Source organism: Odocoileus virginianus, chromosome 29 (genome assembly GCF_023699985.2).
Source record: "Odocoileus virginianus isolate 20LAN1187 ecotype Illinois chromosome 29, Ovbor_1.2, whole genome shotgun sequence".
NCBI lineage: Eukaryota > Metazoa > Chordata > Mammalia > Artiodactyla > Cervidae > Odocoileus > Odocoileus virginianus.
The window spans coordinates 17,150,464-17,173,767 of record NC_069702.1 but is presented as its reverse complement, the minus strand read 5'-3'; the positions used below and the strand labels follow the sequence as shown (position 1 = coordinate 17,173,767).

The 23,304-nt window shown below is 47.3% G+C and overlaps 1 protein-coding gene across 1 annotated transcript; it reads right to left on the bottom strand.

Moving 5' to 3' along the window:
* Window positions 1-6,562: 6,562 nt before the first annotated feature.
* On the bottom strand, window positions 6,563-13,041 carry NKX6-1 (NK6 homeobox 1). The gene is given in 4 exon segments (XM_020892813.2): window positions 6,563-6,715; window positions 6,717-6,917; window positions 9,290-9,462; window positions 11,220-13,041. Coding segments are annotated over 4 exon segments (1,104 nt in total). The 5' UTR covers window positions 11,881-13,041; the 3' UTR covers window positions 6,563-6,646.
* Window positions 13,042-23,304: the final 10,263 nt, after the last annotated feature.

Here is a 23,304-nt window from a genome sequence, read left to right as displayed (position 1 = left end):
GGCACATGGACTTAGTTGCTCCTTGGTATGTGGGATCTTCCCAAACCAGGGATCAAACCAGTGTCTCCTGCATTGGCAGGCAGATTCTTATCCATTGGACCACCAGGGAAGTCCTAGGCGCCATCTTTTAAAGGAAAGAATATCAAGGAATTTGGGGAACTATTTGAAAACCACGTTAGGTTCTTTCCAGTGTCACAGAAAATATCCCTTGTTCCTACTTCTACTTTAACTTTTCATAACCTTCCCTCCATTGAAGAGTTATCCTATTCAAGACAGTAGGGGCTTCCCAGGTGGCACTAGTGGTACCACCCTGTGCCAGTGCAGGAGACGAAAGAGACCTGGGTTTGATCCCTGGGTCGGGAAGATCCCCTGGAGAAGGAAATGGCAACCCACTCCAGTATTCTGGCCTGGAGAATCCCAGGGATAGAGGAGCCTGGTGGGCTACAGTCCATGGGGTCACAAAGAATCAGAAAAAACTGAAGCGACTTAGCACAAGACAGCAGGGCCTGAGCTAGGAGTGACTTGAGACTGGGCCTTTCAAGACCTCCAGAGCTTCCTAGGCCAGGCACTGTTCCAATAACTTCACATAGGTTAATTCCTTAATTCTCCCAGTAACACTATGAAATAGGTACAATTATCATCTCCATTTTAGAGATGAGATGACTGAATTTTCAGCAACCTTACTTTTCTCTGGTCTATATAAGCAAATTGGTCCCAAACAGCATACTGATGGTTGATAGATTTTTCAGAAGGCATACACCTTCAGAATTTTCTTTAGAAATAAAACTGTATTATAGAAGTATGCTGATTTTCTTTCTCAACTGGATATCTCTGCTCCCTTGTAATAACTAAATATATAAGATAATTATATCTCAATATTTCCTTCAGCTTCACCAAGGTAGACATAGGCAGTAACATTAGGAAGCTGGTAGGGCCCCTCTACAAAAAGAATACACATTCATTAAACTCTTTCTCTATAATGAGGAAAGAATTCACCTTTGAATGGATCTTCACCCAAACTAGCCCTCATTATTCAAAGCAGACTAAAATAGAAACCCTAGATGAGGCTTCTACTTCAGAATTCCTGCCAGGCAACAAAGAAACACTATGCTGGACTCTTTTCCAAGTGTGATATTCAATGGAAATGTCTGGTCTGGGCCAGAAAATAAATGATGCATATCTAGATATTTCATCTTTGAGGTGAATAATCTGTTGGATCAAAGAAGAAGACTGGAGAGTGAACTGAAGCTTTCAGATAAACCTTTCAGTTTATGGAACCACTTCAAGCCAATCTCTGGAATGCTGTGCTGTGCTTAGTCGTGTCCGACTCTTTGTGACCCCGTGAACTGTAGCCCACCAGGCTCCTCCGTCCGTGGAATTGTCCAGGCAAGCATGCTGGAGTGGGTTGCCATGTTAATGCCGAAGACTGAACTGCAGGAAAACAGCCCAGCCCTTTTGTCATCCCACTCACACCATCGCTCGACTCTCCAGTCAAGCTTTGCATCAGTAGGTGTGGGGCATATATTATTGTGATTTCTGCAGACCTTGGAAAAGACTACATTAGAGAGACTGTTTCTCTGTGAAGCTGGAGTCTAAATGCTGCAGAACAAAATATACACTTTCTTGTCAAAGAGAGGAAGGGTAGAGAGGAACTGACTTTTTTTTTAAGTTAAACTGGGGAAGGGAGAAGAATATTTTTTGCATTTGTGTGTGTTTGTTTGTGGTGGAAAGGAGAAAATTTAGAGAAATCTGCTCAGATTAACCTAAAATAGAGTTTATAGATGAAATCTGCTGCTTCCTCTGTTGTTATTACATGAGTCTATTGTCAGGGATTGACAAAAGAGTCAGTCTCTTTTAAGCTATTCAGTGCTAGGAGTTCCCAAGTGGAATTTCACCTCTCTTGTGTGTGTGTGTGTGTGTGTGTGTGTGTGAATGAGTGTGTGTGCTGATGACCAGCTTAATGGACAAGACAGTGGAGATCTACCCTAGCTGGGCTAATAACACACTCATGTTCATGACATCAGGCTCTAAAAGTTTTCAAAGGCACCTCAGGCTCTGTTGCCTAATACCGTATTTCTAAGAAGAGCTGGCCTCCAGTCCAGATTGCTTGCACCCTGAGTGGTGAGGGGCACACATCTTTCCAGGGAAGAATGAACCATTTTTGGTTCCTCCCAAGTGGAGAAAGGGAAAGTGGATTATGGTACTCACATGCTTGGGAAGCTGCTCAATAAACCACAACTTCTGGGAAAGAAGGTGTAGAGCTTTACAGAATCTTCTGAATATGAGCCAAAGAGAAAGGTAAAATCAATTAGAACTGAGCCTGGAATTTGGGGACTGAGAAAATAACCGAGTAGGAACTTCAAATTGTGAATGCAGCTGGGACATCTGAGAGGCAGGAACAAGGCCCTTCGCTTCCAGGCTGAGTGCATTCACCCAACCTCACTGGATTTCCCTTTATAGGAAAAGACATTCATGAATAAAACAAAAATGAGAAAGCAGTTTTACTTTCCTTTAACCACACACACACACAGGGCCCTCATTTTTCTCATTTTGTTTTCCATGTTGACACTTCGTTACCTGTAAGCATTTTTAAAAGCAGAGGCGGAGTGGAGGACAGGGGAAATGGGTGAAGGTGATCAAAAGGTAGAAAACATCTAGGCATGTAATGTACAGCCCACTGAGCATGGCTAACAATACTGCAGTGTATATGTAAGAGTCACTAAGAGAGTGGATCTTAAAAGTTTTCATCATAAGGAAAAAAAATGTGAGGTGATGGGTACTAACTAGGTGTATTGTGGTGACCATTCTGCAATATATACATATGTCAAAACTTTACGTTGTACACCTTAGACTTACACAATGTTATTTGTCAATTTTATCTTAATAAACCTAAGGAAAAATTTTTAAAATAAAAGCAGAGGCCACTTGCTGTTACTTTTTGTTTTTAAATCATGACCCCTTTAAGCTGTCATGACTGATTGGCAGGCTTAATCAGATGCTTATGGGTTAAGGTCCTAAAATTTTTGAGCCATGATGAAAAATAATTCTTACTCTCCCTTGCTTAAGCTGTGGAGTGTTTCCTCAGCTTTCGTACCATGCTAACTCCTAGGAAAAACATTCCTGTTGTGCATACATGGAACTAAACCAAACCAACCATGATAAAGGAGGCCTAAGTAAGGTACCCCCCACCCACTCCTCCCTCCCTCCCAGTTTTATGGTGCCAGTTGCAACTGGTGGCCAGCTGGAATCCTGGGTGGAAGTAAATTAACTGGAAACTCCAGTCACTGGTGCAGTCCCCTGGGATAAAGGAACGAATGCCAGTGCACCATGGCCCCAGAGCATACCTCTGGCTGCTGCCCGCACAACTCAGGGCTCATCAGTGCTCAGACTGGCAAGCACACACACTCTGTCTGCCCTCTGTATATTTGCCTGTAGGATGGGGGCCAGGTCACTAGCTTTCACACTTCTCTGATGCTTTAAACACAAAGAGCTCAGAGAGAATGCTTCCTGAAGGAACTGGAAGAGGTATCTCTCCACCTACCTAACTGGGAATAAATGCTATAGCCCTAGGGTCTTCCCCGGTAGCTCAGATGGTAAAGAATCCGCCTGCAATGCAGGAGACCTGCGTTCAGTCCCTGGGTTGGTAAGATCCCCTGGAGAAGGGCATGGCAACCCACTCCAGTATTCTTGCCTGGAGAAGTCCGTGGACAGAAGGAGCCTGGCAGGCTACAGTCCATGGGGTTGCAAAGAGTTGGACATGACTGAGCCTGGCACATTTACTTCTTGGGAAAAACTTCAGTCTTGGTTCCAAGTTTTCTATAAGTGATACTACTCTATTACTACTACTGGCATAATAGTTTTTATTATTATATTTCAGAATGAGCATTTCTAATTATCTGGTAGATTGTTCCTTTCTTAGGAAGCAGGAATAAATAAAAAGTTGCTTGGCTTTTCAAGACAGAAGAGGGATGGAAGAAGGTAAAAGTAAGTAAATAAAGTACTAGAGACTTTCATTTGGTGCAAAATAACAAATAATAAAGTGGTACTTTAGGATAACAGACTTGCCCCACCGCTAGGTTCTTTCAGAAAGAGAAAGATGAGAGACAGAGGGAAGGAAGGAAAGAAGGAAGTGAGGAAAGGAAAAGATCAATCTTATTGTTTACATCTAGGATTTAAATTCAAAACCTCTTTTGAAATAGCTATCTCTCTGTAGGACACACACTTTAGTCTTGCAAAAGTGAAAGTGAAAGTCGCTCAGTCCTGTCCGACTCTTTGCCACCCCATGGACTAAACAGTCCATTGAATTCTCCAGGCCAGAATACTGGAGTGGCTAGCTTTTCTCTTCTCCAGGGGATCTTCCCAACCCAGAGATCGAACCCGGGTCTCTCGCATTGCAGGCGGATTCTTTACCAAAAGAGAAGTCTGAGCCACAAGAGAAGTCTCTCGAAGAGAACAGAAATTCAGAAGTTTAAAACTTATTGGGAACTTCATGGACCAACTAGAGAAAAGAAATAGGGCAGATTTGTATCCTTCCTTTCTATTAAACCATGCCGTGAGGAATGTAGCCTGCAATAATTTACTTCGAGCAATTTCATTCCCAGTTTTTACTGTTTTTTTTTTTTTTTTATGTCATGTGGGTCTGAACAAAACAGACCCACACTTTTGTTACCTAACACGCCCTGAAGAATCTACTGAATTCTATTGATTTTTGTCCCTTTGAACACAAGCTCATTAACCTGAAACACTAAGGGGATAACTATATTTCACTGAGCCTATAACTGAGTGTCTGAAAACAGAAAGATCCCAAGACAGTAATATAGCTCTCTCCTCAGGATTCCCAATTTTTATTTTTTCACAATTTCGGCTGCAGAAGCTGTGATGTTGCTTCCTTAATCCTAGAGAATCCTAGAGAAGAAGCTTTCTTAAAATATAGCCTTCTTTATTGTAATGTTTAGCAAAATCAGGGGTCCCAGGTTTCCACCGACTTCTGTATTCTTACAACCTACTGGGGAGAAAATGTTAGTATCACACAGCAGTGTTGCCCCGACAGCCAGCTCCACCGCCTCCTCTCAGCGAAAAAAGCTAAGGCTGAATTGAGAAGCTATCTTGGGTATATGGAAATGAGGCCTCCCCAAAACCTCCAGGGACTTCCTCGCAAAGGAAAAAGCGATCAGGAAAAAATCAGACAGCACAGACAAGACAGCAGAGGCAGCCTGTTCGACAAGTCTCTCCAAGAAGCCCATTGAATGGGGCTGCATTTATCTTTCCAATCTAGGAGAATGAGAGATGTGACCTCCCCTCTTCCAAAATATTAATAATGTAACAATTATTTTACCCAAGAAACCAATATAAAATGTTTGTGGTCTTGACTTTTATTTGAGATCTCAGATGAGATCAAATGGTCTTTATAAACCCTTTGATTCAAGGCAACAGACTTCTTCAAACTGTTTTTTAATTTGATTTATCCTTTGAAACAGAAAGTGCATTACATTTAACTGGTCTTGCAAAGGGGGTTTTCTTCTCTTTACAAACCGAATTCCTTATATAAATTAATAAAAGTTAAAGATGCTAATATATCACCATTATTAGCTTTAAAAAAAACAATTTACATAGTCTATAGTATTCTTATGATACAAAACACTTCAAATTCAATTACAGCAACTAAATGGACTTTTCTGTTTCTGACCCAGAGCGGTTGTAACAATTCCCACCATCTACTTTAACACGCACTTTTATCCGAAAGGAGTTAAATTAAATACAAGCTATCGTAGCCCCATCCCTCCCCAACACTTTCTTTAAATCACTAATAAATAGCAACAAACGACTGTGCAATTTCAGAGGGGGACAAAGAGGCTGGTTGGGGGGCCAACCTGAGGGCCTTCCCTGGTTCCACGACTGCTACTTCAAGTCCTGGACGGGGGAAACCGGGCTTGGGGCCAGGGGTCGTCGGGGAAGAGCCGGCGAGGTTGTAGGGGAAAAGAGACTGAACAAATCCAGACCCGGGAGGGGCTCGAGAGGGGAGGGAAGTGTCTACGCTTCTCCAATTAATTTCAAAATAAAAAGGGGAACCGTGTGGTTTGAATTGCTCTTAAAAGCGGAAGGGGAGCCGGGAGAAGGAGGTCCATCTTTTTATACCAAATTCCAAAAAGAAAGCATCTTACATTTTAAATATTCACAATAAAGTAACTTCTAGTCAGTGTGACTCACGATTTATTTACAAAGAGCCTTCAACAGGTTACTTTAGTCGGCACAGCAGTTTGCGGGGGAGACTTGTCCCTCTTCCCAGCGGTGGCTCCTAGGTCCCCCGCGCGGTGGGTGTCGGAGGGTCCAGACCGGGTCTCCGTGCTCCCCGCCCCGGCCGGTCTCCAGGCAAAAGTGGGGGTGGGGGAGGCGCAGAAGGAGGGGGGGGGACACGGGGAGGGAGACACGGCTGGGACACCGAGCGGGGCCGGAGGGTGGCCCCCTGCAGCATCAGTTCGGTGCAATTCGTAGTCTTGTCTGCCACGTCTCGTCATCCTCCGAAGTCTCTGTCCCCTGCCCCAGCTCCGCTCGTAGGTTACAAAAATAGATATGTACATCTTAGAAAAGAGCGCGGGCCCCGGCGGGCGGGAGACGCGGGGCCGGCGGGCGCGCGGGCGGCAGGCGCTCAGGACGAGCCCTCGGTCTCGGACGCGTGCAACAGGAGCCCACCGCCGCCGCCGCCGCCGCCCGCCGCCCGACTTGTGCTTCTTCAGCAGCTGCGTGATTTTCTCGTCGTCCGAGTTGGGGTCCAGGGGCTTGTTGTAGTCGTCGTCCTCCTCCTCGTTCTCCGAGGCCCCTTTCAGCCGCTCGGTCTCCGAGTCCTGCTTCTTCTTGGCCGTGGCCATCTCGGCTGCGTGCTTCTTCCTCCACTTGGTCCGGCGGTTCTGGAACCAGACCTGGGAGACCGAGAAAGCGGAGAAGAGGGGAGATTCGGGGGGAGGCGGGGTGGTGGAAGGAATTTCCGCGGAGCAGAGGAGCCAGGCCGTGGGCCCCCCGCTCCTGCGGGCCGCCCCCCACCCCTCCCCCGACGGCGAGACGCGCTCCCCAGCGGCCCTCCCGCATCCCAGGCCGTCAAAGTCGGTCTCCATCGGTCCTCGGATAGGGCACCAACAAACTGCCTGCCGTTGCCATAGTGATAGCAACACAAGAGTATTGAGGTTGTCACTGAGCGATTTCTCAGAAGAGGAAAAAAAAAAAAAACTTGGAAACTTAAACTGAGTTTCCCTAAAAGACTTCGCTTGCCTACTTTCTAGTTGGAAGTAGAAAACTTTTCCCCTCCGTAAAACTGCCTCCTAATGATTGCAATTCTATTCGTTTTTTAACTTTCTCAGATTCAGGTATTTCAAACAATCTGAAGTGTACTTGCTTTTTAGTGAGATTTGTGGGGAAAGTCACAGCATTTACACTAATAACCTCTGTTTTTTTCACTTTTGGATATTTGTCTGTTTCACTTTTTTCAGATCTGAAGACACACAAAAATGGTGGGTAAACACTCCCCTATCCATGTATACTTGTATGATGTAATGTCAAATAAAAAAACTGATAAAACACAAACTTCAAGTCAGTGATAATAACCAACATAAATGCATGAAAATATTTAACCACTTAGTTGAAATCATCATAGTAGTTTGTGTGTCTGTCTCTCTGGTTTAATGTTTTTCATAAAACCAAAGACCAAGGCAAGAATCTTCATGAGTTATTTTTTAAAAGTGAAATTTTGCCAATTACATTATTTCCCACTATTAGCATGCCTGGTCTTTCAAATGTTATTTTAATATTGATCCTTCCTAAGACATTCATTTTTATACAACTATTTTAAGCCTATTCATTATTTTTGACATCATATTTGATACACATATTTTAAACAGAAACCACCAGCCATAAGTAACCAATTTCCCAAATATATTGAAGCATCCTCTCTTTATACTTCTCATCCATTTTCTCATCTTTTTTGTATTTATCTAGAGAATCAGAATTGTTAAGAAAGAGATTTTTAGTTTCTTTATGCAGCTATAATAATTCACTTCTAGCCACACAGACTTATTTATGGTGACAAATGAAGACCTCCAGACTACTGTGGTAAACTTTGTACCAACCACTGCAAAAAGTAATCTTAACAGTGATGGTACTCTAATGGTCACATACAAAATCACTCCCAAAATGCATTTTATGATGCTTGTCCAGGGAGAAATACTCTCTAACCAGCAGACTTGGCTAGTATTATCTTTACTTACTTTTCAAAGCAACAACATAACTAATAGAAACAGATTTAAACACACACACACACGAAAAACTATATATATGTATAGATATCAATATATATATGTATGTGTATATATATATATATATATATATATATATATACACACACATAGTGAGATATAGCAAACTGAAGAACAAAAGGGAATACTGGAAATACAGGAAACCACTAGATTTATGGTACACAGCTGTTTCCATCCCTTTATTTTTCAGGCAAAGAGTTCTCCAATTTGATTCCCTGGAAATATACTGTACAACTCAATTATAAGCTAAGTGACATTTTAATTATAAGTTGTCATAAACAGTAAAACCTTACATCTATTGATAAACTTCTGTTTCATAATACAATCATAATCTTGTTAATTCACTTGGAAAATTACTACTCCAAAGTGACTGCCTTCAGGCTCAGCTAAAAGCAGATGCATCCATGTTAAGGGGGCAAATCTTGTGGATTTATTGTTTTTTTTTTTTAACCTGTAAGTTAATACAGTAGCACTATAATGCCGATCTACATTAGGAAATTCTGTAACTAGTGGAGCCTGAATTGACAAGCAAAAGCTTGAATATCCTTACAAATAGAACAAATAGAAGCTATCTAACTGGCCTCATCTATTCTCAGGGCTGATATTTCGGTAATGCTTTTATTCTTTAATAATGGCGAGTTCCCCCAGCACATGCTGCTATCTAGATTAACCTAATTTCAAAGGCGGGGGGCTTGATTCCTTTTGTTCATCAACAGTTTGCCGGCCAGTGAGATCCAGATCCTTTGTAACTTACTCCCCTCTCCCGCCCCAACCTTCTTCGCTGATCTCAGCTCTCCCCAGGCTCCGCAAACCCGCACCCCTGGGCGGGCGACTATTTGTTAGTTTGGTGTGTGTGTGTGTGTGTGTGTGTGTGTGTGTGTGTGTGTGTGCGCGCGTGTGCGTTTGCGTGTGTGTGTGTGTGTGTAGCCACAGGCGCGCGGTGTACACAAGGGCTCTATTCCTCGAGGTTTGCAAGGTCCACTCACCTTGACCTGACTCTCCGTCATCCCCAATGAATAGGCCAAGCGAGCCCTCTCGGGCCCCGCCAAGTATTTCGTTTGTTCGAAAGTCTTCTCCAGGGCAAAGATCTGCTGGCCCGAGAACGTGGGTCTCGTGTGTTTCCTCTTCCCGTCTTTGTCCAACAAGATGGATCCTTGATCTAGGAGAACGGATTTTTAAAAAGGAAAGGGAGAAGCAGTCAGTTATGAGCGGCTCCACTGAGGAGAAACGAATTCCAGAAACGACGTTGCGGTGGGAACCGAGAGCATGTTCCTCGGCAGCATTGAGAAACGCTGGGGGCGCTTAGGGCCCCACGGCTCTTCCCCTCCTTCGCTTTTTTTACACCCACCTGTTTTTTTCTTTTCTTTTCTTTTCTTTTTTTTTTTTTTTTTTTTTGGTCTTTCAAGCGGGAGTGTTTGGAACTGCAGTAAATAACCTTTGGCCCAACAACGAACGACGCCCAACTGAGAGCGCATCGCTCAAGTTTGCCGAGGCAGAATGGCTAGGGCCCTGGAAACGGAGTGCGGGGCGGAGGGCTGGTGAGCAAGTCCCCTTCCTCGCCCGCCTTGTATAGTTGGCGGCGCTTGGTCTCGGGGCCTTTGCGTGGGGACAACTAATTTTGTTCCTTGAACGCTTTCCTAACCTGTGCCCGCGCCACAAAGGGCGCCTTGTTTTAGAAACACAGGCGAGCTAAGTCGCCCCCAACCCTAACGCCGCCGAGGGGGAGGGGGCGTCGCCTTTGTTGGAGGTCCCTACGTGGCCGTCCGAACACAAACAAAAGCGTCTCCCCGACGCCCTCACCCGCCACCCCCCCAGGTCGCCCCAGTCCCGAGACTCCCCAAGGAAACCTCCACTTGGCTCCCCCAACTTCCCTCAGTTACTGCCGCTCAGCCACAGAGCTGAGACTTGGGAAACTTTGGGGGGACTCGGTCAAAAGCGAAGAACTGAGCGAGACAAGGACCGGCACTGGGCCCTCAATGCCACCCGGGAGGATGCGAGCTAAGTCGGTGAGCTGGCCAACTACCTAGAAGATTAGAGTGATCCTGGGCTAACTCAGTTGGTTTCCAGCAAGATCTTTGCGGGATGTTGTCTTCCCCTACCCCCCTCCCCTATCCTCGTCCCGCCGCCTGGTTCATCCTCCGGTTCTTTCTCCTATTAGGATGTTGAGAGCCACGACGCCCCTCAATATGTCCAGGCCCAAGGCGTCCCGGCCCTTGGGGCCGAGACAGGTGGAAAAACCAGGGCCCAGCGTTAGGGAGCGGCCCGAAGTGGCGCCGGCCCTCGTGCACCGACCGCGGACCTGTCTTCAGTGGGCTGCCCTGGGCTGCGGGTACTCGCAGGACGCAGAATGGGGCGGTGAAGGCGATCAGGTGAGGTGAGGACACCTGGACCAAGTCGCACATGCAAACACAGGCGTTCGGCTCAGGGCTGTGAAGGGTTCGTCGATGCCGTTCCCCCACCAGGAGGCCAGTGAGGCTGCGAAGATCGAATGGGACTTTGGCCTGGGACACCGGAAAGCTGGAATGCGGGCGGGGACGCAGTAGCCCCTCTTGCCCTCCGCACCTCTTTAACCCAGGAGGGGCCTACGGTTCCGGGCCGGGCTGTTCCTGGAGCAGCCGGGACCTCGGATGAGATACAAGTCCCGCACGCCGCGGTGTGTTTCACCGAGACGCATGCACACGCGCTGTGCTCCGCGTGCCCGGGACTTGGGAAGGGAGGCCGCCTGGACACACCATGGAGCTCAGGAAAGCAAGAATCCCTCCCCGAACGCCCTGGCCCATCCTAAATCGTGTGATTCTGGCGCTGCCAAACTGCTCGGCCGGCAAGAGGGTGGACCCGGCCGCTTGCACACCAGAGGCCGTGACCTGAGAGCGGGCAGAACCAGCACAAGTGGGCGCAGCAGGCGACTGTACTCACGAGGGGTGCAGGCCAGGCGGGCGTCCCTCCAGGGCGGGCTCTGCATCACTCCCGGCCAGAAGATAGGCGTCCGGCCGGGCAGCTCGGCGAGCGGCTTCGGGTACCGACCCACGGCGGCCACGGCCGCGGCGCTGGGGCTGAAGTAGAGCCCGGGCGGCGGCGGCGGCGGGCTCAGGCTGCTGAAACGGGGCAGGCCGGCCAGGAGCCCCGCTGGCGACGAGGCGGCGGCGGCCGCCGCTGCGGCTGCGGCCGCGGCGGCCGAAGCGGAGGTGGACGAGGAAGAGGAGGAGGAGGACCCGGAGGGCGAGGCGGAGGGCAGGGCGGCCCCTGAGGCCACGGGCATGGAGGGCCGGCTCAGGATGTCGTTAATGCCGTGCGGGGTGGCGGCCGAGAGCTGCTGCGGGGGGCTGCCCAGGGCCGAGAGCCCCCCCGCGGTCGGGGGCTTCAGGCTGCCCGGGTTGTGGGCGCCCAAAGGCGGGGAGGGCGACGACGAGGAAGACGAGGAGGACGAGGAGGAGGGGGGACCGGCGGGCAGCGGGGGGTAGGCGGCGGGGTACAGCGGGGTCTTCATTTCTGCCATGCTGTGCAGGGCGGCCAGGGGCGGGCTGCTGAGCAGGAACGCGCTCTGCCGGGGGCCCTCCATCGCCCCCACCGCTAACATCCCACGACCAGGCCGGAGCCCGCGGCCACGCAGCGAGGGCGCCGGCCCCTGCCCCCCGGCGGGGCTCCGGAGAGCGAGAAGCGCTGCGGGCGCGAGCAAGGAGGCGCTCGGCGGCGCACCCGGGGGCGACCTGCCAACTGGGCCAGGAATGCCGCCGCCGAGAGTTGCTCTCGGAACTGCGCAGCAGAAATGTCCAAACACACCAGTGGAGAGGCGGTGGCTGGCCGAGACCAGCGAGCAGCGTCCGGGTGGTTTGGGCTGTCCTTTCCCTGATAGAGTCCTGGATTCAATCTCGGGCTCCTCGCTTCTTCCTCACTTTTTCCTCGTCGCTCAAAGCGCGCAACTTCTCATCTTCTTTCTCTTGGAAATAAGCAAAACCAAACCCCGCCCGGCCCCAGAAAGCTCGTAACAAAGTTAAGAATCACCGAATCTTTGATGTGGGGACAGTTGGGGGTGAGGGGCCGGCTCGCTTTCTTCGGGGAGGTTCAAAGGACGCCGGGTTCCGCTCGACGAGCTCCAGTCTTACTTGGATGCCCTGCTCTTTCGGCCACGAGGTTGATTCGCACTCGGCGCGCGGAGCGCGCAGGGAGAGAGCGCATCCAACCCGCGGGAGGGTTGGCCTCTGGGCGGGCTTCCTCCGCCTGCTCTGCCCAAGGCTTCGGCGCCAGAAAGGGCAGTGCCACCGATCCCCGCGGCTCCCAGACTCGGCGCGCCGACCCGTCTTCCCCTCTGCGCCACGGGGTTGCAGAGTTGCAATATTGAAAAGAAAAAGAAGGAAAAAAGTGGGCAGGAAAAACACGGAGAAGCAAAGACTAAGTGAAAAGTCTGACGCCTTCAGTTACGGCTCCAGGCGTCTGTCCACTTCTGCAAAAGGGCCTGGCGACCCCGGCCCCACCCCGCCCCCAGCGCCCTCTCACTCTCCGCCTTTGCCTCTTCTGTCTCGCATTTTCTTCGCGGCTCTACAGGCTTCGCTCTTCTAAGTCCTGTCCTCCGGCCAAGCTGACCCCCTCTCCGAGGCTGTTCCACTACCTCTCTCTCCTCTCCTTGCTCCCTCCGGGCCTGACAGTTCAGATGAAGCTCTCAAAGGTAATAAAACATTTGCATCACTCCCTACCCCTCTTTAGCTGGGGGACGAGAGGGAGGGGGAGATGGGGGGTCCAAAATGAGAACTTTGAAGGACGTCACTCCGAGGCAGCCGGGAAGGGCGGGCCCGAGGAGCGGGGGAGGGTGGGGTGCAGGCCGGGGGCGTAACCATCGTCTCCAATAGCGCTCTGCCTGGGGCCTCGCGTCGCCTCCGGGTCACGCCCACTCGGGAGCGCCGCGCCCTCCGATTGGCTGATGGGGGCGAGCCGTAGGACCGCGCCCGCCTGGTTCCCGCCCCCTCCCGCTTCTATCCCGCCGGGGGGCGGGGCCAGGGGCGGGGCCTGGCGAGTGGTGCGGTTCGGCCGCTGGGCCAGTGGACGCCTCAATTAATTGTGTTAAATAAAATGGGAAAAGGGAGGGGGGGGAGCAGAGACGAAGAGGGTATTACTTTTTAAAGAGAAGAATAATGAAAACCCAGCCCTTTTATGGAAGAGCAGTTCATATTCTTCCCTCGCCTCCCCCTCGCCTGCTCTCGTCACCCTAGCCCCCCCTTCCCCCACGAGCTCTCGACGCCTCACCTCGAACAGAGTCTGGTCTCTTGTAAAATGGAGCTAATGGAGCAGGCAGCCGGCGCAGCCCTGGCCTAGCTCCTTCTTTTGAAGGGATTAATTAAAGGCCGTCTGGGCTCTCCCAGGATTGTGTAAATTAATTTGTTGCTCCTTAAGCCTTAGAGATGTCCTTAATCCCCTTGTAGGCCGAAGGATCGCCCTATTCCATCTTTGCCACCTCCCCGCTTTCCTTCTCTCTTTCTTCTCTTTCACTTTTCTTTTTATTCCCGGGTCTCCCCCCACCTCCACACACACAAGATGTTATCATTTATAGGTTTACTCCATTCTCAGGGAACGAAATCAGCTTATTGGGAGCATTTGTTTCTTATGTGATGTTTCAACCTGGGAGCAGTGAACTTTTTAAACTTTTCTCCCCTGTGATCATTATTTGTTTTGTGTTTTACGGGGTCAGAATCATGGAGTCTGGTACACATACACACACCCCTCCATAACCATCTCGAGAACTCTTACCCCTCTCTCAACTCCAGAATGTTTTGGGAGATGGAGACTTCCTGGCTTTTCTGCGCTGTAATGATGGGATGTCTTAGGGTTTAGGTGTTGGACGGCGGTTTCCCTTATAGCCTCTCAATTTCTTCCATCGCTGGAGATCTTTAAATTTCCAGGAGCCGTTGAGCTGTGTACACGGGGAAGGAAGACTCTTGCACAATTTTGAGATTTCAGGGTATTAAAATAGCACACCATCAAGGGATAGTCACTACAGTAGTTTGGATGAGATCATTAAGTCCAAACTTAATCAGCAGAAAATTGAAGAAAATAAGGAATACAATTCGAGCGGCACCACCCACGGACCGAGTTTGGCGGTGAGAGCCAAAAGCTCTTATTTGCATCCCAGCACAGAAAGCCAGAGGGCTTATTCCACTTAGATAACCTACATTTCCGCTGCGCTGATCTTTCAAAGGTAGCAACTTGAGCTTGAGTTTGAGAGGCTTTTGTTTATCTTTTGCCACTTTTATTATTCACTTCTGATATAAAAATAATGTTTCCTCTCCATTATTTTTCATTAATTTCAAGACTGGGCTAAACCCATCACTACACAGACCATAGAATCTGACTAAAGGGAGGGTGAGGTCCTTCTTCAATGTGAATTATGCTGAGTAGGGCAAGAAGAGAGATGATGAGGGGGCCGTGTGTATTTCCCCGTCAGGATGTTTGCTGAGTTGTGGGTATAAACCCCAGCGCCCTATCCTTGGGCTGCTAGGGGAACTCCAGCAGGAGGGAGGTGTGTGTAGCCCAACCCTGGCCCGAGAATTGGGGTCCTCTGCTTCTCGATTCGTTAAAAACGAAACTTTATCTCACCTCGGGAGTCTCCAGGACAGCGGTGACACACAACCCCTCGCCTGGACCCCACGCCTGGGCCCCGAGCGACCTTCTCACCTGGCCCACACGCCTCACACCACATTCTCAGGACTAGGTAGGAATGGAGAAGGAAGGAATCCAGTGATCCCCAAATACTCCAATTTCTAAAAGCGACTTCGCTTTATTTCATGTAAATAGCCTGACCTGGGAAAGCATTGAACATTTTCCTATTGTAAATCTAGTATCTAATTTGGGGTGGGTGAGGTAGAAATAGAGCAAAATCAGAAAGACCGACCAACCCTGCGGACCATTGATTCAACTCCACCCAAGTCTGGGTTAATTGTCATCGGTAAATAATTGCAAAGCTTGGGTGCCGATTGGAAGTCTCAATCGTTTGCTTTTATTTATCATTCACATTGAGGAATTAAAACAGCAGTGTCGTTCTTAATTGTGGCAATAAAAACATCTGGGGTCTATGTACCTAGATCCCCGGGGGCTGAGCCCTGGGTGCCCGAATCCCGCGTGGGGCAATGAAATTCAGACGCTCACGGCGAGGCGCGGCTGAAGGAAGGCCGGTCGGTGCCTCCTGCCTGGTGCTGTTATGATCGATCTGCTCCGTCTGTCTCCAGCTGGGAGCCGGGAAAGCGAGGGGCGTCCTCGAAGAGGGTGGGCTGGTGGGAGAGATGACCCTGCAGAGCTAAAACCACCTTTCGGACGGCGTCCTGGAGGAGCAGATCCCCACGCGGATGTGGGAGGCGGGTTTTTGGTCAGGGCCATCTTGCACGCCGCATACATACGCCCTGAAGAATCAGGACTTCTCTCTCTCGGGGACCCCCCCCCCCGCCCCCGCAACACCGGCGCGGGGTTCTGCCCACGACCTAAAAGAGCCCGGCATTTCTAAGGAACCCTTGAGAATGGAACGTGTCACACGTGCTCACGACCCCCTCTACCCTCCGCGTCTCTGCACTATATATATATATGGGGGGGGGGGATCTGTGTTGAGAAGCGATTGATTTGCATTTTAATTGAAAAATAAATGAAAGCGGTTTGGCAAATTCGGAAGTTGCCAAAAGAGCTACAAGGGTAGGGGTGAAGAAGGCGACGCCCCCGTCTCCAGCCCCTGGACTTCCTTTAAGCCTGCTGACCAGGGCCTCCGTTTTCGAGTTACTGTTCCCAGTCGGTTCCTACTATTAGGCAGCCTGCACCACGCACTTAAACATCCCACCCTCAGTCTTAACCCTGGACTCGGACGCCTAGTCAGTTGTGCTACTTCTGTTTTAAATGGAAGGAGCAGCACCTTAAATCAGAGTAATTCACAGAGGAATGCAAATGAAATCTCAGCTAAGTGTACTTAAATTCAGCAGTCTGTCAAGGATGAATGATAACTATTCTTCCCCAAATATATTAACGTCAAACAAAGGTCGGGATACTCAAGTGTAGCCACAGGAAGCCAATTCTAAATTCGGAGCGGGGGAGAGGGGGGGACGAAGGGAATTTTGTGTGTTTCAGGCCAAAACCCACTCCAAAGGGTGTTTGCCTGAATTGTCCGGATGACTTCTTTAATAACTCCACTTGGGCCGACGAATGGGGCTCGTTTGGGCTGAACTCGGGGGCCGGTTGGGTTTACAGTTCCTGTTAAAAAGAAGGGTCGAGTGGAGCCGGCGGCTAAGTAGAAACTCAAGGGAGAAAGAAGGAAGTCCACTGTCTTGGAATCACTCAGTCTCAGAGGAGAGCACTGCCGTGTGCACCTCTTTGCATGCCCCAAAGGCGGCGTTATGGGGACTGGATCCTTCGCCGCTTCTGCTGATCAGAAATGAAGGCGATTACTTGGGAAGGGTCGGGGTACAGAGAAGTCTACAAATGCCGGGTGGGGAAGAGCCCTGGCGGGATCCTGCTGTCGGCCTTGCTCTCCCCGCCGAGACCAACGCAAAATGAGAGAAAGAACCCATCGCCGTCAACAGCCTCGTGGGATCTACTACCAAAAAGGTTTGAAATTTCAAGCCAGCTTCCACCTCCCGCCTCCCATCAGGGAGCTTCTGTGTGACAACACGACACTCCTGCGCACACCTACAGAAGCTCTCCTGGGGGACGCGTGCACTCGGAAGGGAGGGCTGTGAAAAGTCCCAGAAGATGGAGAATTCTAAGTCCATAAAGGTCTGCAATATCAAAACCGGATTCAGGAGAAAGAGGACACGCAAGAAAACACCAGTGACCTGCTAAAGAGAAAACTAGTCTTGAACTTCAGCAAAGCACACATAACTTTAGCAAACATATCTGCATGTATAACACCCAAGGCCGGCTTGCCCCCGAGTATTTTCTACAAAGACCCACTGGCTTCCAGGGAAAGTACATGCTCTGACGTACATTCTGGAAACCAAGATCCAGTGTGAATTCTTCCATGTGCTTGAAGGAATGTCTGTGAATGTCTACAATTTCCTTAAAGAATAGAATGCTAGTTCAGTTTCACCACTAGGTTACGGAATATCTGATGTGAACGGTAGGTAAAAAAAAATTTACACCTGTATAAATGACGTCCATGGGGCATAATTTAAGTAATTTTAAACGATCCCGTGACCTAGTTCCTCTTTCAGTCCCCCTAAAAGGTGTTGCATCTGACTTGGGTGTGGGTGCGTGTGTCAGCATTGGTCTTTTCAGCCGACTTACCATGCGCCACTCATTCTTCCATGAAAGAAAGTTGTCTTGTTTGCGTCGCTTGCCTCGCTTGCAGTGCCTGGGTCCTTCAGGCCGTTTTAAAGAAACCCTGAGCACTTACCGCCCTCTTGTGGAAGAAACTTAGCAGTTCATTCGGTCTAGAAAAGACAAGCCCGCCTGGTTGTGTTAAAGCAGAAATTTAATTTCTCAAAGAGGTTTGCCTTTGTATAGATCCTTGATTAACATGGGCTTAATTTTTATCTGAAATGCCAAATGCATCAAATGAAGTGTAGACCTGGCAATTCTTGCTTTAATTCAGATAGCAAAAGCCTTCTAAAATGAACATTTCAATTTTAATCTTTCTTCCTCCCCTACCCTTCGTTGCATTCCATCATTTGACTCAGTCTGGATAAAACAAATTTCTATTTTTATTGGAATTATCTTTTTTACTTTTCTTCCCTAATTATCAAAATAGTACTATGCTTAATTCAGAATATTTGGAAAGTAGAGAGAATTATAAAAACAAAGAGTCATCCATAAACCCATATTCAGGGGACAGACTCTTCTGATATTTTGACATATTTGCTTGCTGTCTTTTCTCCACTCTTAATCCTATGTTTTGCTTTAATGGTCGAGGTCTCACTGAGTGTATAGTAGCATATCCTGAAACTTATTTTATGACCTGCTTTATTCACTTACTGAATCGGGTACAGATCAGCACTGAAATCTCTCGGACTTAGTGTCCTATGAAGCGAGAAGAGCCTGCGCACTGTGGGGGACCTGGGTCCAGCTCACTGCCACAAACCGTGGTCCTGCAGGAAGGCCAAGTGCTCAATGCCCGGATTCCTGCCCTGAGTCCTCCAGGAACCCCTTCAGGTTCTCAGACACTTTACCACTAGTTCTCAGACTGTTCTGACATATAATGTTAGTAATAGCTAACACTGAATGTTTACTGTTCTGAGTACTTCACAGTAGTAATTCAACAACAATTCTGCATCTCTGCATTAATACGATAGCTATCCCTATTATAAGAATGATGAAATTAAAGCACAGAGAAGTTAGATAACTTGCTTAAGATTATACAGTTAGTAATTGGGGAAGCTGGAATTTAAACCCCAGGTGGTCTGGCTCCATAGTCCATACTTTAACTAAATTAAACTGCTCCTCTGAAAACTGGGGGGGAAATTAAGGTATAAGAAAGCAATCCTGAATGTTATCAATTTTTATGATATCTTTATGCATTTGTCTATTTGGCTGCACTGGGTCTTAGTTTCAGTATGAGGGATCTTCAGTGTTTCATGTGAGATCTTTCATTGCTCCACACGAGTTCTCTACAATTCTTCAGTTGTAGCGTGTGAGCTCGGTAGTTGGTCACTGAAAGTGAAAGTGAAGTCGCTCAGTCGTGTCCGACTCGTAGTGGGGTCCGACTCGTAGCGGGGTCCAACTCGTAGTGACCCCACGGACTGCAGGCTTCTCCGTCCATGGGATTTTCCAGGCAAGAGTACTGGAGTGGGTTGCCATTTCCTTCTCCAGGGGATCTTCCCAACTCAGGGATCTCCCGAATTGTAGACAGACACTTTACCCTCTGAGCCACCAGGGAAGTTGGTACCTGGCTTAGTTGCTCCACAGCGTGGGGGATCTTAGTTCCCTGAACAGGGATCAAACCCAAGTTCCCTGCATTGCAAGGTGGATTTTTAACCACTGGACCACCAGGGAAGTCCCTGAATATTATTAATTGGTAAGTAAATATTAGGTGAATCTTTGCATATCCCATTACAGAAAAAAATCTCACAATTCAGAATCTCTTTGATAAGAAAAATATTGACAAGGAAAATGGAGCTTATTGAATTATTTGATAAGTTATTCAAATAAAAATTTAATTCCTGAAAATAATATTAGGCCTTGGGTTATGTGCAAGACACATATTTGAGTTCAAGTATACTTTTAGTTACTTTTTAAAAATGACTGACCTTATTTTTAGGACAACTTTTAGGCATCTTGATTACTTTTTAAATTAAAATTTAATTTTAACAAATACACAGCTTAGCTTCACATTTTTGTTCCCTGAATTCAGGGTAGTGGTTAATCATGGATTCACTTCACAGATGGTCTAGATTATAACTCTAAATGGCTGTTCACAGGCCAGATAGCCTTCTAAACAAACCTGTCAACCTGGCCATTTTACCTGCAAATTTGCCAAGGATGAGGGTTATCCCGTTGGCTGTTGAGAAAATCTCTAGTTACTTGGTATGGTGATGGAATAACAGCAGTACTCAAGCCCGGGTGGTGCTAGTGGTAAAGAACCCGCCTGCCAATAGAGAAGACATAAGTGATGCAGGTTCAGTCCATGATTGGGAAAGATCCGCTGGATAAGGAAATGGCAACCCACTCCGGTATTCTTTTTTTTTTTTAGTTGGAGGCTAATTACTTTACAATATTGTGGTGGTTTTTTTGCCATACACTGACATGAATCAGCCATGGATTTACATGTGTTCCCCATCCCGATCCCCCCTCCTGCCTCCCTCCCTATCCCATCCCTCTGGGTCTTCCCAGTGCACCAGCCCTGAGCACTTGTCTCATGCATCCAACCTGGGCTGGTGATCTGTTTCACCCTTGATAGTATACTTGTTTCAAAGCTGTTCTCTCAGAACATCCCACCCTCGCCTTCTCCCACAGAGTCTAAAAGTCTGTTCTGTACATCTGTGTCTCTTTCTGTTTTGCATATAGGGTTATCGTTACCATCTTTCTAAATTCCACATATATATGTTAGTATGCTGTAATGTTCTTTATCTTTCTGGCTTACTTCACTCTGTATAATGGGCTCCAGTTTCATCCATCTCATTAGAACTGATTCAAATGAATTCTTTTTAATGGCTGAGTAATATTCCATGGTGTATATGTACCACAGCTTCCTTATCCATTCGTCTGCTGATGGGCATCTAGGTTGCTTCCATGTCCTGGCTATTATAAACAGTGCTGCGATGAACATTGGGGTGCACGTGTCTCTTTCAGATCTGGTTTCCTCGGTGTGTATGCCCAGGAGTGGGATTGCTGGGTCATATGGCAGTTCTATTTCCAGTTTTTTAAGGAATCTCCACACTGTTCTCCATAGTGGGTACTAGTTTGCATTCCCACCAACAGTGTAAGAGGGTTCCCTTTTCTCCACACCGTCTCCAGCATTTATTGCTTGTAGACTTTTGGATAGCAGCCATCCTGACTGGCGTGTAATGGTACCTCATTGAGGTTTTGATTTGCATTTCTCTGATAATGAGTGATGTTGAGCATCTTTTCATGTGTTTTTTAGCCATCTGTATGTCTTCTTTGGAGAAATTTATGTTTCACTACAGTATTCTTGCCTGGAGAATCCCATGGACAGAGGAGCCTGGCGGGCTATAGTCCATGGGGTCACAAAGAGTTGGTCAAGACTGAAGTGACTTAGCAAGCACGAAAATTGTTTTACAATCCACAGGGGTACAGTTATCAACCCACCAGAAGTGATGCCCTGTCTATTAGAACAAACTTGCTGTTTATCAGCCTGGACTTCGGCAACCCTATGTGATTCATGCCCTACTTCCTCCTATCTGTGATCTTGGGTAGTCTAATTACTCTTTATTTAGAACTAGCACTTTGTCATGCTAAAAATGACTCTCTAGACTTTGTGTTTTGCCTTTCATAGGTTAGCTGGTAGAGGCAATTTTGCAGTGGTGATAGGTCTCTATGTATACAGGGGTAAAGTTTACTTAAATGAAGTAGGCGTTCTTAATCTTAATCATCAATGAAAGAGCAGGTCCTTGGGAAGGAGAAACATACTTGAAGGCAGGCCTTAAGTAATTAGAGAAGAGATGTTTACCTCACTCGGACTGTCCCTTGTTTGGGTTTGGATTTCGAGCTGTCCAAGGTGCTTTTAATATAGAGGTTAATAAAAAAAAAAAAATAGAGGTTAAATATAAGCACCATCACATGGAAGCAAAACTTAATCTAGAAACAGGACTCCCCTGGTGGTCCAGTGGCTAAGACTCCAAGCTCCCGGTGCAGGGTTTGATCCCTGTTCAGGGAGCTAGATCCCACGTGCCACAACTAAGAGTTCACTGTCACAACTAAAGATCCCGCCTGCCACAACTGAGACCTTTCACAGCCAAATGAATAAATAAAAATAAATATTAAACAAAAACCTTGATCTTGGAAGAAGAAAATCGTGCAGGGAGCCCCAAATTAATGATGAGTACTTTGTATAACGGCTTCCCTGATGACTCAGCCATAAAAAATATACCTGCCAGTGCAGGAGACTCGGGTTTGATCCCTGGGTCAGGAAGATCCCTTGGAGAAGGAAATGTCAACCCACTCCTGTATTCTTGCCTGAGAAATCCCATGAACAGAGGATCCTGGTGGGCTACAGTCCATGGGGGTCACAAAAAGTTGGACATGACTTAGCAATTAAACAACAGGTTTGTGTAAACTAGTTTGCCTAGTTTCATGATACTTATTTTTCACTTTACTTTTCCCTGTTCTTTGTTTAAATGTTCTATCATGGCTTAGGAATTGCTGCTACAAAGTATGAATCCACTATCCATATTTAGACAAAATATTTTTTAATTAATTAATTTTTTTAAAATTTATGGCTGCTCTGGATCTTCATTGCTGCATGTGGGCCTTCTCCAGTTGTGTCAAGCAGAGGGTTATGCTCTCGTTGGGCCGCACTGGCTCAGTACTTGTGTTACATGGGCTTAGTTGCTATGTGGCATGTGGGATCTTCCGGGACCATGGATTGAATCTGTGACCCCTGCATTGGCAGGTGGATTCTTTACCACTGAGTCACCAGGGAAGCCCTGGACAAAATAGTAAAGGGAGATCTGTGAGCCTCCTAGCCTGGGTAGATTGGCTATCTAGCTATTTCTCCCTTCCTCCACAGAAGTATTGCCTTCCTTAGGAAGGAGAGCACTAGTGTACTATCAGATGTAATGATTTGTGTTTTTCATGCAAATAAAAAATTCTCTGATAGGGTTAAGGGACTACAGCAAACAGGGGTAGTAAGTGCCACATTGGTTAAAAACAGTGGTTCTCAACCCTGTTAGAATTAGTGCTCCCTTTTTAGAACAAATACTTGATAATGGCTCTTTTACCACCCTGAAGTGATATTGCTATCTAGCTACACATATAATTTCCCCAAAAATAAATATACAGCCTGAACTATAACATAAAGGAAAAATAAATGGAAAATAATTTATACTAATGTAATATGCAATTCAATATGTGTATGAGTGGAGACCACACTGAAGACAAGAAATAATCAGAGATAAATATATATTTATAAACATCTAATCACAGTAAAGTCACTCCCTACTGCAAATACAAGCTGAAGAAGGTGTTTCAATTATTATTTGAGACATTAGCATCTGTGTGTTGATTTTCAGAAATGGTAAATAACTCTTAAGTGAAATAAGGTTTTTTCCTTTAGTTTACATGGACGTTACTTTCCTAGATGATTCAGTGTTTATTGAAACCATATAAAAATGCTTTGTGTTTATATAAAAGGAAAGGAAAATGAAGTCGCTCAGTTGTGTCTGACTCTGCGACCCAATGGACTCTAGCCCACCAGGCTCCTCCGTCCATGGGATTCTCCAGGCAAGAATACTGGAGTGGGTTGCCACATCCTTCTCTCGGGGATCTTCCCGACCCCGGAATCGAAGCTGGGTCTCCTACATTACAGGCAGATTCTTTACTGACTGAGCTTATTATTTAAATTTATTCTTAAACTTTCCATTGC